Consider the following 15,930-nt stretch of genomic DNA (forward strand, 5'->3'; position numbering starts at 1 on the left):
AGGACATGAGCGTAGAAAGTACTTTTATGTTTTTCACTATTATGTTCTTAAATACACTGCAGGCAACTGACTGGTACATGGTAAATACACAATAAATATCTGTTGAAGAAATGGAATAATATGGCCACATTTACCTTGAGGGTACAGAAGTTTAGCCAGAAATTAACATGGTTATACATTTGTATTTTACCAATGCATCCTGTGTGGTTTTAACCGCCCATATCTGAGTAAATTTTGAGTATTTTTGGACTTCCTTTCAGCTTTTGGTACATTATGCCTTGGAGAAATACCTAAGCTAACACTATTCTCCATTTTCTTTTTACTGTTTTCTGGGTAATATCACATAGATGGAAAATGAAGATGGCTATATGGTATTGGATTATAGGAATATTTTAAAATCCAGACAGAGGCCTAAAGGTAGGAATATTATCTCCCTTCTGACTCTGGCTTGAAATTGCATTACTCTCTTAAGAAGATTATTATCTTCGAATATTTAAAAGAGTTAAAATTAACTACATTCTGGGACTTAAAAAAAATTCACAAATTGTCTAAGATAGGTTATTTAGACTCACATAAACTTGAAAAATGCAGTATTTTTGCAGCCATGTGAAATGCTAATACAATGATATATAATCCCCTCAATGTTATAGCATGAGAAAAAAAATGTAACTTTCAAGTAAAAGGTCAAAAATAGTATTTTTAAAGAAATTATTCATCTTACAAAATACAAGATTTTTAGGAGCAATTATCTGGGAATGATACCGACATGAAGATACCTGCCACACAGGGAAGGTAAAAATCTGCTAACGGTGGGAGTAGCAGTGGTTCTAGAGTATTCTATAGCATAAAAAGCATTTTCATGTATACAGATTGTATTTTTTATTTTCCACAAAAGATCCATATGTTTGGCAGAATAGTCTATTGGAAATGAGAGAAGGACAAACTAAAACTAATTTCACTACTTAGAGCTGCTATATTTGGGTCAAGCTTTTATCTGTGTTTGTGTGTTTTCAGATCTGTCCCAGGTTCTGTAGAAATGTTTAATAAACAATATACTGATGTCTAAATTCACTCTGTCTGCAATAAATGTGTAAAGCAAAAAATAAGCCATGATCTAAGCTGGGATGACATGGGCCAGGAATTTGAAATTGCTGATCACAAATCGCAGCTCTGCCATCTAGACTCTTGCTGAACCTCTTCATGTACTACTTGTTTCCAAATATCAGGAAGCAAACACACCTTTTTTAATTAGCAACTTAGACTGATGTAGTAAAAAACTGACCATTGGAGTCAAATTGGCTAAATTGGATCCTAAGTCCTGCAGACAAAATTGGTGGCCTTGTGGAAATCTTTTTGTCTTCTTAAATCTCATAATTTTTACTTATAATAAAGCCAACCTCACTTGTGGTTGTTTATGTAGATGTTAACTAAATTATTAATGATTTTTTCTGTAATTTCTAAACCACCTTATAATAAAGTGAATAAAAATATATAAAGTCTGAGTATATGTACATAAAATATGAAGTAAACATCCATTTGAATTATGAGTGAAAGAAGGAAGGACTAGAAACATGAACTAGGCCTGCAACTAAGCAAGAAGTATGTAATTCAGCATGTTTGTGCTTGTTATAAATTTGTTTCTAAGCTTCTCTGTTTTGATGAGTAAGGGAAACATTGCTAATTTTTCAGCTGCGTCGAAGTTGCATCCATGCTTAAGACAAATATGAATTAATCTTGGCACTGAATCCAAAAAGAAAATCTTCCCATTAGAAAGCAGATATAAATAACCCAATGGTGATCTTGCAGGAGTGATAACAGGTTTCACAGAGTGACTTCTTAATATTACCCCACTTAGGCCAATGGCAATTCCAGAATTGCCCAGGGCAATGCACTCCACGTACACAGCTCTCTGTTCACCTGACTTTATATATGTATGCATATTTTGGTTTATATTAAAAATTACTGATTTTTAATTTATAGCTATAATATTATCTTGGAATGAGTTTAACATTTCCCTTTCTAGCAAATATGGAACCAGCAAACTGCAGATCTGTATGCCTAGGTTTGGTGTCCCTCATAAAACTGCAGAAATGTATTTTGAGGATTATCAGCTAAAGTGGAAGTCTTTTCACTTCTGCTTAAGCAGAAAGAATACCTATAGGCAAGGCAAAAAAAACCAAACAAACTTATTTTGGATTTATTCTGTAATACAGACAATTGGTTGGTAAATTTCAAAGGTTTTACTACATATGGGACATTCTGTGAGTGTGTACTATACATAAAATCAGATGCATTAAGACCAGAAAATGAGGGACGCCTGGGTGGCTCAGTTGGTTAAGCGGCTGCCTTCTGCTCAGGTCATGATCCCAGTGTCCTGGGATCGAGTCCCACATTGGGCTCCTTGCTCAGCAGGGAGCCTGCTTCTCCCTCTGCCTCTGCCTGCCACTCTGTCTGCCTGTGCTCACTCTCTCTGACAAAACACACACACACACACAAAAGAACAAAAACAAACCATAAAATGAAAGTAAAACATACACACGGAAACAGCACTTCTTATTATGACTTAGAAGATAAATTATTTGTGAAATGCACAACCAAGGTTTGATATTAAGAGCTTGTTTATTTATAAGCTAATAAAAACTAGGGAATAATTATCTGAATATCAGATTATTTGACTTTCTCTTTGGCCACCAGGATGACAAATTGGCTAGAATGTCTGGATTGAGGTAATATTCCTATGGTATCTTCATGTAAAAGGATACCTGTGTTCATTTTGTTTGTGGAAAGAGTGTATATATCCAACTTATTCAAAAATGCTCAGATGTAGAAGCAAATACATACAATCGAAAGAGAAAAATAATATATTTATAGACCTGTTCAATGTCTTTGGATGCTTCCTGTTTCCTCCTCTGTGAGATCATTCCTGCCAACTCTGATCCAAGAAGAATACTATGGCATAAATTCTATATAATTCTCTATAAGCACCATTAATCGAGATGTGTGATACTTAGATTGACACTGTTTCCTGTCCAAAAACTCAAGCCAGGAAAATACAATATATCATATATAAAAGTGAAATAACATGACTATTACCAGTATAGTGATTGGTACATAATAGAACTTTGATAAATGTATTTTTCCTTCTTTAATTTCTAACAGTGGATCATTAAAATAAACACATATAACATATATGCACTTGGCAATGAACAATTCAAAAATAATGTTAGGTAAAACAATTTCATTTATCTAGAATTATTGTACGTAGAATTATTCTATATATTATACATTTATATAATATGTTTATATTATATAATATATAGTATTCTATAAAGACAATATAAAATATATATTTCTATTATTTTTATATATTAATGTAAATACATATAATATATAACACTCTACATTATTTATAAAGTATTTACACTATATATAATACATATACAATTTAATAAATCATTTTTAAGTCATCAAAAACATCACCAAATAATTAACAAAGCAAGGCAATAACAATACAACCCAACATATTAAATAACAGTAGCATCTCTTTGGTTTTGGACTGTAAATACATTGCATTTTCAAATTTTCAATTAGTCAAATTTTTCTGTCACATGAACATGATTATCTTTGTAATAAAAATAAACAGGGAAAATGTTTATAAAGTGAATACTCAAGTGAGCTCTAAAATTCACCAGAAAATTCTCCATATTTCAGATTTCTCCCTGTATCCACGATATCATCGTCTTATGCTAGTATTTGGCTGTATTGGGTTCCTTATTTTCATGATCACACTGATTTGCCTGAACTTTTGGGGTGAGTATGGAGTTTTATTTACTTTTGCACTTTTAGGACATAAATATTGATTTTTACTTCTTCTTTTTAAAAAAAGATTTGTTTATTTCAGAGAGAGATAGAGAAAGAGAGCCCACGCACAAGTGGAGGGAGGGCAAAGGGCTAGGAAGAAAGAGAATCTCAAGCAGACTGCCCACTTAGTGGGAGCTTGGAGGGGGCTTGATCTTGCCATTCTGAGATCACCACCTGAGCCAAAATCAAGAGTTGGACTCCTAACCAACTGACCACCCAGGCTCCCTGATTTTTAATTCTTCTTAATATCAAGATTAACTCCACATTGTGGCCCCAAATTGATAAATTAAACTGATCAGCTGTATATGTTATATTTAAAATTATTTGAAATTTAAGAAAAATTAAGAAACAATCAAATATAAAATTAACATTTATTCAACATCTTTTCTTAGGAAGAGGCTCCACTGAAAATTTGACTTATTTTATGAAACATTGGTGATACAGTTTTAGAAAAAGAGTATGTGTTCATTGGTACTATTTTCAGAGATAATGATTTAAATGTACCAATGTGGTGGTTAAAAAAGACAGAGGACCTGTTGAAAACCATTTTAAATGTACTTCTGCATGTTTTTTTTTACCCCTGAAGTGATATTTATTGTACATAATCTATAGTTGTTCTTTTGGAAACAACTAGACCATTTCATGGATTTCTGTAATTTTCTGCTTTTTCTCTTGAAATAATTATCTGAATATTTAAAATGCATTAAGACCATAAATTCTTTAAAATGCATTAAGACCATAAAATGAGGGACGCCTGGGTGGCTCAGGGCTAACATGGGTTCTGTTTTATATATAATACTGACATGGAAACATAAACTCTGGTGGTCTTTGATGAGATCTAAATATAAATGATTCCCAAGACACTCTCTCTGAGGGAGACAAAGACCTAAAGGGTTTATTTTTGTATTGGGCAAGAAAAGTTTGTTTTTGTCTTTTTCCCAATACAACAGGGGAAAATATCAGATATTTCTAAGACTAAATAAATATTCTATTCAATGTAATTTTTTCTGTACTTGGCGCAGCATTTTGGCTGGGAACTTGTCAACCAATCATATCCTTAGAATATGCTCAGATTTTACTTGAAATCAAACTCTAATAATACAAAATTCTCCACCTATTTAACAGTCAATATTAGGTGACTAATATTAGTTTTCATGAATCCATCTAAGTAAGCATTATTGTCTGTTAACCAGAAATTCTGGGAAGTTGAACATATCTAATAATTATTATGTATTTTTTTAAAGCCCTTAAAATTCAGGACAAATGGCTTCTTGTTAGTCATTAAATATGGTATGTACAAGTTACCATTGATCTCTTGTGACTCAGTTCTCTTTTCTCTAATACATAAGTGATAAAATAAATAATTGGTGCAATAATCATTGCTTTAGAGAAAGATGCTATTGAGAAGAAATCAATAAAATTTGACACATTGATGAAATATTAATAGGGACAATATTTTTTCCTAGTGATATTATTTTAACAAATTAACAATTTCAATATTTGTGTTTCTATTAAGTTTGTGCTTACACTTTGACCAGTTTGAAAATATTTTCCATGGCTTCCAGTTCAAAACAAAATATTGACTATAAATATTTACATCTGTTCTCTCCTAAGATTCTGGATTAGACCAGTAAAAGGTATCAAAATTAGAATAAGTTAATAAGAGCACAGAGCATGGAAAGGCTAGAAAATTGGAAAGGAAATGAGAAGCAGAGGGGATAATGCTCTCGATCAATGAAGAGAATGGCAGTGTAGAGAAAGTACAGCAACAGCACAATGCAGATGAAACTATTTCTCATGGCAAAACCAGGAAGGAGTCTTTTGTCAAGGAGGAGAGTATAGATTATAAGGAGAAATCTAAAGAAAAGTAATTAGCTGGAAGACTTTCTAAGGAATGCTCTTTTAGATTGTTGTCTTGACAACCTCTTACTCCACTCACATAGTAGCATTTGCCACTATATCGTGCCAAAATAAAAAACAAAAATAAAAACAAAAACAAATTCTTGTAAAACAATGATGTACACAACTAGAACAAGCTAGGGCTCCTCACTTAGAGAGTGGTGGTTGGTGCAATAGGCATGTGCCCCCTTATTTTGGTTCTGGAGTGGGATGGGGAAGTAATGTAGTCGTTTACTGCATAGCTTAGCTATTTCCTGTGGGTTTTTTTTTTCTGTCTAAAAATTCACAGTAGCTAACAACATATCCTAGAGTGTAGAGAAAATTATCAAGAAAAAAACCCAATAAATATAAGAAATCTAACACAAAAACACAAAATATTGTCCAGCCCAAAAGATAATGTCTAACAAATCCCCAGAAGAAGAGAATAGGGGGAAAAAGTAGATCTGAAATAATAATAATAATAATAATAATAATTTTCAAGGAGGATAAAACAAATCCCAAACCATGAGTTTCCAGCTTATAAGAGCCTACCAAATTCAGAATAGGATATGTAAATAGATATAGATAGAAGACAGATAGATGGATAGCTATAAATAGGTAGATGATAGATAGATGATAGATATATAATGAGGTTGAGAGAGAAATCCTTATCATATTTCAGGACACCAAGGGTAAAGATATGATCTTAAAAGTTTACATAAAGAATTAGTTTTCTCGGGACACCTGGGTGGCTCAGTTGGTTAAGCCGCTGCCTTTGGCTCAGGTCATGATCCCAGAGTCCTGGGATCAAGTCCCACATCGGGCTCCTTGCTCGGCAGGGAGCCTGCTTCTCTCGCTGCCTCTGCCTGCCTCTCTGCATGCTTGTGTGTACTCGCTCTCTCTCTCTCTCTCTCTCTCTATGGCAAATAAATTAAAAAAAAATCTTAAAAAAAAAAAGAATTAGTTTTCTCCCCAAAGAGAAACAAATTGGCATCAGATATTTTTTTTTTTTTGGCATCAGATTTTTAAATGAACATATAAGAACACCACTGTAGTAATGCCTTTAAATTTATAAGCAAATCTGAACTTAAGTTTAAGACAAGAGTAATCAAGTAATATAAAATTTCCAAGCAATAAAAGTTTTCCACACAGGCTTGTATGTGAGTGTGTGTGCTGATTTTAGATAGAATGAAGCTAGCACAAGATGTAATGAAAAGACATTTCAGGTTATCAGCTCTTCTACGCTCCTGGAAAGCAATGATTTCAGTCTATATGAAAAACCATCTATAAGTAATGCTGTAAGATGCTAAAGGAACTTGATATGGTAAAAAGGAGTTTGGGGTGGAAGGTCTCGACCAAGAAGAAATAACAGTAATTTAAAGTTCAGCTGGAAAAAGAAAATAGTATACAAAAAAGTTATACACATGAAGTTTAAGAATGCACACAATAGTTAGATTGTGACCAGTGACTAAAAGAGTAAAAGTAGATATGATAAAAGTGGCTAATTCTGGGGAAAGAGAAGAGTAGAAGCTGAGTATAAGAGAGAGACTTCAAATTTTTATTTGACTTTGTTTTGTGCTAGCATTTTTATCCTCGCATACCTAGATTGGTTTTCATTTTCAAATGTTTCTCATTATATTTTTTCTTTACACTAGGTACAGACAAAAAAAATGGATTTCTCCCAGAAAGTAAATATCAGCCATCTAGCAGGTAAGGTTTGTTTTTGTCTGTAACATGCTGCCCTATGTTTGAATGAAGAGATTCCAAGTCATTAAACATGACTTTTCTAAACTTTCAAGTAGGGATATAATACCCCAACTACAGACTATTTAATGTAGATTAAATCAATGGTGGTGGGGGCACCTGGGTGGCTCAGTGGGTTAAAGCTTCTGCCTTCAGCTCAGGTCATGATCTGAGGATAGAGCCCCGAATGGGGCTCTCTGCTCAGCAGGGAGCCTGCTTCCTTTCCTCTCTCTCTGCCTGCCTCTCTGCCCGCCTGTAATTTCTGTCAAAATAAATAAAATCTTTAAAAAAAAAATCAATGGTGGTGGTTAATTTTAATGTCAACTCAGCTAGGCCACACCCAGTACTCAGATATTTGAACAAATACTGGTCTAGATTTTGCTGTAAAATTAGGTTTTAGATGACATTTACATCAGTGGATTCTGAGTTGAGCAGACTACCTTCCATACTGTGGCTGGTCCTTGCCTGATCAACTGAAGGCCTTTAGAGAAAAATATACTAAGGTTCCCAAAGAAAGAGGGAATTGGGCCTTATACTGTATATAAGACTGCTCTTATACACGAACTGCAATATCACCTCTTCCCTGGGTCTCCAGCTTGCCAGGCTGAAATGCACATTAGATAATAAAATAAAAGTAGAGACTTATGTAATAAATCTCCACGTACCTTTCAAATCTCATCAGAATTTGTCAGTATATAATCAGTATTAACTATATCTCCCCCACATTGCTCTCCCAAACCAGATTACATTAGCAATGCACAGATATCATGCGTTTAACATCTAAATATATCCGCATGTAATTCTGACAGTTAAGGGCTCCTTTTGCTTAACACAAACACAACACCATTATATATCCTGTACTGGTTTTCTCTGGATGTGTAACAAATTACCACACACTTAGCAGTTTAAGATAATAATTATTTATTACCTCACGTTTTCCATGGGTTGGGAGTTTGGGCACAGCTGAACTCGGTCTTCTATTCACAGTATCATAGGCTATAATTTAGGTGTTGACAAGATCACACATGTTTCTGAAGCTGACATTCCTCTTGCAAGCTCATGTGGCGGTTGGTACAATTCAGTTACTTATAGTTGTAGGACTGAAGTCATTGATTCTTGCTGCCTGTCATCCAGGGCGACTCTAGTTTTACATAGGACCCCTGCATTTCCTTGCCATGTGTCACTCTTGTACATCCTCTCAAGACACGAAAGCCCAATTCTTAAAAGGAAATGGGAATTTTCTTTCTCTTTAGAAAAGGCCTAGGCCGATTCTTAACATCTTGTATCTGATTAAATCAGGCCCACCAGGGGAATCTCTTCATTTATTCAAAATTGACTGACTTCACACCCTTCCCTAGTCTTGAAAATCTTATCTTGCCATCATGTATAACTTAATCATGGGAGTGATAGTCCATCATATTCGCAGGTCTGACTCACACCAAAAGAAAGGGGATTTCACACACTTTCTGGATTTTTCTGCTCAGATGTCCATGGTGTCATTTAACATGTTCTTCTATCTTATAAAGTAGTTTTAAAAACTAAATATGTTAGGTGCTTAGAAACTCACCCACTGTAGCGGGTGTGTGTTTGTTGTTGTTATTATATAAAGTATCTGAGACAGGAATGAGTACAAAGTGTTGCTTAATATATGTGTGTTTTTTTTTTTTTTTAAGATTTTATTTATTTATTTGTCACAGAGAGAGGGAGAGGGAAAGAGAACACAAGCGGGGGGAGCAGCAGGCAGAGGGAGAGCCAGGCTCTTTGCTTGGCAAGGAGCCCAATACGGGACTTGATTCTAGGACCCTGGGATCATGACCTGAGCCAAAGGCAAATCCTCAACTCACTGAGCCATCCAGGCATCCCCCTTGATAAATGTTTTATTCCATTCTCATCCCCCAGGATATTTCTTCTTATTTTAAAAATGGCACTTGAACCTGAGTTCATAGTAGTGACTCTTTTGGACAATTAGTATCCACATTTTGCATCTTTTTTTTTGTATTTTAATATATTACACTAATCATTTAGGGAATTTTTAGTGTGTTTTGCAACTTTACAACTATACTTCATTGACCACTCTATCAATAGCCACATAAGGAGTCCGAGTGACTCCTTCTCAAAAATAATACATAGCTCCTTTCAAATCATAAATTGGGAGGTATTATTTGAGGTCATCTTATACTTTTTAAGACACAACTATGTACTGGTAGAACTGAGAATAGGCTTATCCTGAGTCTACAAGTATTTTGCAAAATTACCATTATTCAGGATTGGCAATGTTTGCCCAGCACAGAATGTATTAATGAGTTAAGAATATATATGAAGTTTTATATATTGAAAGTTATTCCTTGATAGTCTTCTTCAGGTCATATGTACTGATGTTATTTTTATTTCCCATCTTACCTGGACATATTAATTCAATTTCCTAGAATAGATTTTTACAAATATTTAGGCTCATAAATAACAGACTAAAATATTAGCAATAAAAATATGGCATGCTTTAACTTATTGATATTTAATTCAATCATTCAACAATTAAAAACAATAATCAACGTGCTATATGATTGGAAACTCCAAGATGAATATGACAGTCTCCTAACAACCTCCCAGTCAGGTAAAAGACGAGGAGATGTTCACATATGACCAGGACATGGGCAATACACTTGTTGCTAAATGACACTGATATGTTATGAGTCTAGAGGCAACAGAAATTATGAACAGTTAAAGACTTTGTTTTTGAGATGGAAGTACAATTGAGCAGCAAAATTTAAGTTTAATTTAGATGAAGAAGAAGAAGGAAGGGAAGGCTATTCAAGTCTAAGGAGACCATATGAATGAAAAGCATAGGAGGATCAAAGTATCCAATGCAATGATGTCAGTAATACTAATGGTAAGTAATCTCACAGAAATGAAAAAGAGGTTGTAAGGACAACCCCAAGAAAAGGAATTAGGCCAGACAGTAGAGAGATTCAAGCAGTAGGTTCTTACTTGTGTTAATTATAAATAATTAAAGATATTAAATATCTGTTTCCTTTAATTATGGGACTCAGAATTCACATGTTTTTTTTTCTCCCCAAGCCCTCACCCCAAATCCTACCTCCATACCAGAAATATACAGATTAATGAATTAATCTCACTCTTGTTCTGCCAATGGAGCAGCCTTCTCATCACATATGGTATTATTCACACTTAATTGATGGTAAAGTCTAATTTTTTTTTCCTACATTTTCCTTCAGGAAATAATTATTTGTGCCCAAAATGCTACAGGTTTTCAATTTCTTCTAAAACTTGGAATGAGAGTCAACACAATTGTGAAAATCTACAGGCACATTGACCAGTGATCCAAACTCTGAATGAGCTGGTGAGGACTCAAATACAGGATCTAAGTACCAAGGAAGAATTGATAGGTGCAATTCTAAGAAGTGTGGGTGGCTTAAGCATTGTTTTTGAACATTCATTAATCGTAATGTCATTACCATTTTTTTTTAAACCTATTCGTTATGAAAGAAATGGTTATTTACCATTCCATCAATGCCTGGCATACTGTCTTATTCTATAGAGGGCATGGAATTTTTTAAAATAAATTAATAAATGAATATACCATTTCCTTGATAGAAGTTCATACAGAAGACTTTAAAACCTGGAAATCCTGGTTGGATTGGACTACATAGTACATCCCCAGGAAAACAATGGATGTGGATAAACAAATACCTTTTTGTGGAACAAAATGAGTAAGTAGTTATTTGAGGGGGAAGAATGGCAGCTGTGACGTTGTTTTATTGATAGAAATGTATTTTTAATAAGCTTCCATGCTTTCTAGTCTTTTTATCTTTCTTCCTCCTTTCTTTTCTTTCTATCTGCCCCTCCTTTTCCTTCCCTATTTCTCTTTTTCAGAATTTTCTCTTCCTTTTTTTTCCTTCCTTATTCACTAATGATGAGAAGGAGGGCTAGAAATCATATCTGGAAATTTTAATGGACAAGAAATGGTAACATCTTTATAATTTTTAAGTCCACTCAGATCTCATTTAAAATAATTTTCAGCAACTATATTCTATATAGGAAATGCAAAGATAAAATTCCCCTATAAATAAAAGCATCTGGAATGTGTAAAAACATCTCTTGAGGTAAACTCAGAAAGCATGAGTTTGAAATTTTGCCCTTAGAATATTCTCCTAAACTTGGGGCCCTGGGTCACTCAGTCAGTTAAGCAGCCAACTCTTGATTCACCTCAGGTCATGATCTTGAAGTTGTGAGATTGAGCCCGTGTTGGGCTTGGTGCTCAGTGGGAAGTCTGCTTGGGATTCTCTCCCTCACCCACTCCCTCTACCCCTCCCACCTCTCTCTTTCTCTGAAATTTATAAATATTTTAAAAAAGGAGAATATTCTCCTAAACTTTTGATATCAATTTCTTTATCTGTGTGATAAGAATAATGAAGCTTCCCTCACAACATTCTTGTGTGAACAACATAAGGTAATTCATGTAAGAGTGTTTTAAGATTCTTAGGGGTCACATACATTTACAGGTTCTCCTCTGTGTCCATGTTTTCTTTATACATCACTGGAGCACCTGACCTGTGGCAGGTTTAAAGCAAAGGCCGTGGAGTGGTAGTCCATTTCAGTCTCGATATTTATCTACTTCTAGATACTTCCATTCTCCTCCATATTTTATCATCTTTCATGCACATAAAACTAAAGTGTGAAGTGGTATTCATTCTTTGGCCCTATTTGGTAGCAATCTTATGCAAAAATTAGTAAGGAACACCTAGGCTCCTCCCAACCTTTGGAAATCCAACATATTGTTAGGGCAGCATATCTCTTTGAAAAAGCTTTCGTTTGATTATTTTAGGAAAAAAGATAATGCAGCTGGTTGTAATAGTGTTTGGTTTTTATATTTAAATAGTAGTCAGCTTTCAGCTCAGGTCATGATCCCAGGGTCATGGGATCAAGCCATGCATTGGGCTCCCTGCCTGCTTGGTGGGGATCCTGCTTCTCCCTCTCCTTCTACTGCTCCCCTTGCTGTGCTCTCTCGCTCTGTCAAATAAATAAATAAAATATAAAAAAAAATAGTAGTCAGCAACTAGAAAGAATAATTAAAGAGATAGCTCTCTCCAAAAATATTCTCTTCACATATTTTCCTCATCATACTATTGAAGTTAATGAAGAATTTAAGTCATCTATATAGTTTTTTACTTTAACTTAAAAAAAATTGTCTCCCTGGGTTATTGCTTTGCAACTCTCATTAGTATATCTATTACTATACAGTATTTACCAAAAACCTGTATTTTAGAGGTGCCTGGGTGGTTTAGGAGATTGGTTTAGGTTTAGGAGATTGTTAGGAGATAGGTTTAGGAGATTGGTTTAGGTGGTTTAGGTTTCAGTTTAGGTCATAATCTCAGGGTCATGAGATGGATGTGTCCCCGCCCTCCATCAGGCTCTGCGCTGGTCATGGAGTCTGCTTAAGATTGTCCCTCTCTCTCTGCTGTCCTCCCTCTCCCTCTCTAAAAAAATTAATTTAAACAGAGAGAAACTTTTAAATTTAATATCTAATCACCTTTTATAGAAAATTATTTTGCTGTGTGAAGAATGAATAGATGGGAAAAATAAAAACTGATACTGAAGTTAGGTCAGAAGTCTGTGACCAAAGATAAGGGAGAGGCAGTAGCAGCCTGGGCCAGGAGTGAATGGATATAAGGACCAGTCCAGAGGTAGAATACTAGAACTTGCTGATAAACGCAACTCAAGGGTTGAGAGGGAAGGAAGAGACAGGGATGCTTCTAGTCTTTAGGCTGGAGCTTCTATGGCAATGTTCCTCAGATAAGAGACACATTATGGGGGGAGGGTATGGAGGGCAAGCAAATCAAGTGTGCCCAAATGCAGTCATTTACAACAAAAGAAGAGTCTATTCTGAAACCTTTGCAACATTTTGTTTGCTGAAGAATTACCTGCACAAGTTTGGCTGGAAACTTTAAGAAACATATTCATTATTTTAAAATAAATGCTCTAATGTCTATACTTTATCTCCTAGTTTTCTCATGATTGAACCAACGGATCACGAGAGCTGTGCTGTCATAACAGGAAAGCAGGTATATTCTGAGGACTGTAACTCCAAATTTAATGGCATTTGCCAAAGAGACGCTGTCTGAACAATGAAAACAAATCTGTGCATTTAAATAAAGATTTGGATTAAATTTATGTGGTTGTTAATATTTTAACACAAAATATTTTAACCATGAAATATTGCCTTTATTTTTCTTTAAGTGGAATGCAAATTTATTTCTTTTCTATATTATTAAAAAACAAAAATCGACCAAGTAAATTTGAAGATCTAGTTGGCTTTATTCAATGATTGATGAACTGGGCAGCACCCCCATCTAGCAAGTAAAAAGGAGCTTCAGTGAGCTACAGAAAAAAAAAGGTTTTTAAAGGCAGACAGGCTAAAACAAGGAAGTCATAAAAAACAACAAAGCAAACAAGACAAAGCAGCAACAAAAGATTATTTGGAGCTATCAGGTGGATTACCTCACTAGTGTTGACCAGAAAATTCTCAACCAGTTAAAATTATATTCCTGAGGAGTTTAAAACTGCAATTAGATTAGGTATTAAATTTTGGTTTGGTGATATGGGCTCACTCTTCTGGGTCCATTGGCTCTTTTTTAACAATACAAATATAATGTTTTCAAATATTCCATATAGAAATAATCTTTCAAAATGAGGAAATATAACTGATTTTTAAACACCCCCCCCCACATTTTCCCATTATTTCAATATATAAAAAATAATTTTCAATATCTAAAAAATAATTAAATTTAATCTTCTTCTAAATTACCTTATTTTCTGTGTCCTATTTCTTGGGTTCTAACTCCTGAGCATCTAGTGAAGTAAGAGACTACACACATAGATACAACATTTTTTTTTTCTTCATGGTGGGCTTTTCCTCCAAAGTAACTGTCTTCAATTTTTATCAGAAAGAAATCAAACTTTCAGCTGGTATTAAGTACTCAGATGTTGTCAGCATGAGATGTCTATTTGAGGTAATATAGAATCTTCTTTTTAATGTGATTCCACAATTCATTTCCCTTTAATCAAATTTATATATCATTTATATTTAAAATTATATTAAGAATGATTTCACCCCTTAGTTTATAACTGAAATTCTATACAATGTGAAGTTTCTTAATTTCCTTTCATGTATTCAAAGAAAAAAAAAAGGGAGCATATTACTCTAAATTACTAAACAATTTACAAAATTAGTTTGTAGCCATGAACCAACACTAAAAATAAAACCTGTATTATGAATCAAATAAAACTTGAACTTAACCAGAATTTAATACATACAACTGTAATATACAGTGGCATCCTAAAATACATTATTTTCATGTTTTCTTGATAACATCATGCACAGATATAATGGCCCATACGTGATTACATGCCAACATTTGCTAAGTTATTTTTGTTCCCATATAATACCAGGGGGAACATCAACTAGTCAGCTTGCAAGAATCTCTTTTCATTTATCAGAAAGTTTCAACTGTATCTAATTAAGGAAGTAAGCCTCAGTTAAAAATATGCAAGAAGGACATGTTCCCATGTGTTTGTAATGCAGATACTCTCTTTTCCTCCCAGCTTCTCCACCCTACTTTTTCTCATCCACCTATACTCACATTCTTTCCTACATTCATAGATTGTAGAATTACTCATAGATGAGTAATTTATAGTTACCTAGTTACTAATAATAATTCATAGTTACCTAGGCAAGAATTTAAACTCAACTAATGTAATATAGGTGATTTTGGTATTTTTTGAATGCCCTGCAGAATTTGAATTTTATAACCTCACCCAGATATATGTCAAAAGCCTATTCTATTTTCTTGTCCTTACTTGGGAAATATATATTTTTTTCCCAATAGTCTATTGTTTGGTCACCTTTGATATTATTATTATAGTTTATATTCAACTGTCTAAGCTTTGTAATATTTTAAATTGAAGTACAACTGACACATACCCCATTAATTTCAGGTGTATATCATAGTTATGTCATATTTTTATTTTATTTTTTTCTTTGATTCACAGTTATTAGGGTATAAATTCCTGATGGTTTATAATTTACTATGGTCAACTTGGAGGAGTTAAGTAATGACCTTACTTATATAGTGGACACAAACTGTTACATTTATTTTGAAATACAAATGTGCTTTAAATACATGAAATTAATTATTATTTGACCATAGAGTTGAGGGTCCATATCTGGGCTCTCTACTCTGTTCCACTGGTGTATGTGTCTGTTTTTATGTCTTGGTGATCACAGCTTTGTAGTAAAGCTTGAAATCAGGTAATGTGATGCCCCCAGTTTTGTTTTTCTTTTTCAACATTTCCTTAGCAATTTGGGATGTCTTCTGATTCCATACGAATTTTAGGATTATTTGCTCCAGCTCTTTGAAAAATACTGGTGGA

The 15,930-nt window shown here is 34.0% G+C and overlaps 1 protein-coding gene across 1 annotated transcript; it reads left to right on the plus strand.

Annotated features, from left to right (window-relative positions):
* The first annotated feature begins 272 nt into the window (after positions 1-272).
* On the plus strand, positions 273-13,654 carry KLRF2 (killer cell lectin like receptor F2). Its single transcript, XM_032855403.1, is given in 6 exon segments — positions 273-417; positions 3,712-3,821; positions 7,401-7,449; positions 10,716-10,840; positions 11,095-11,210; positions 13,505-13,654. Coding segments are annotated over 6 exon segments (588 nt in total). The 5' UTR covers positions 273-347; the 3' UTR covers positions 13,623-13,654.
* The last annotated feature ends 2,276 nt before the right edge of the window (positions 13,655-15,930 follow it).

The sequence above is a fragment of the Lontra canadensis genome, unplaced genomic scaffold (genome assembly GCF_010015895.1).
Source record: "Lontra canadensis isolate GAN:19392208 unplaced genomic scaffold, GSC_riverotter_1.0 scaffold9, whole genome shotgun sequence".
Taxonomy (NCBI): domain Eukaryota; kingdom Metazoa; phylum Chordata; class Mammalia; order Carnivora; family Mustelidae; genus Lontra; species Lontra canadensis.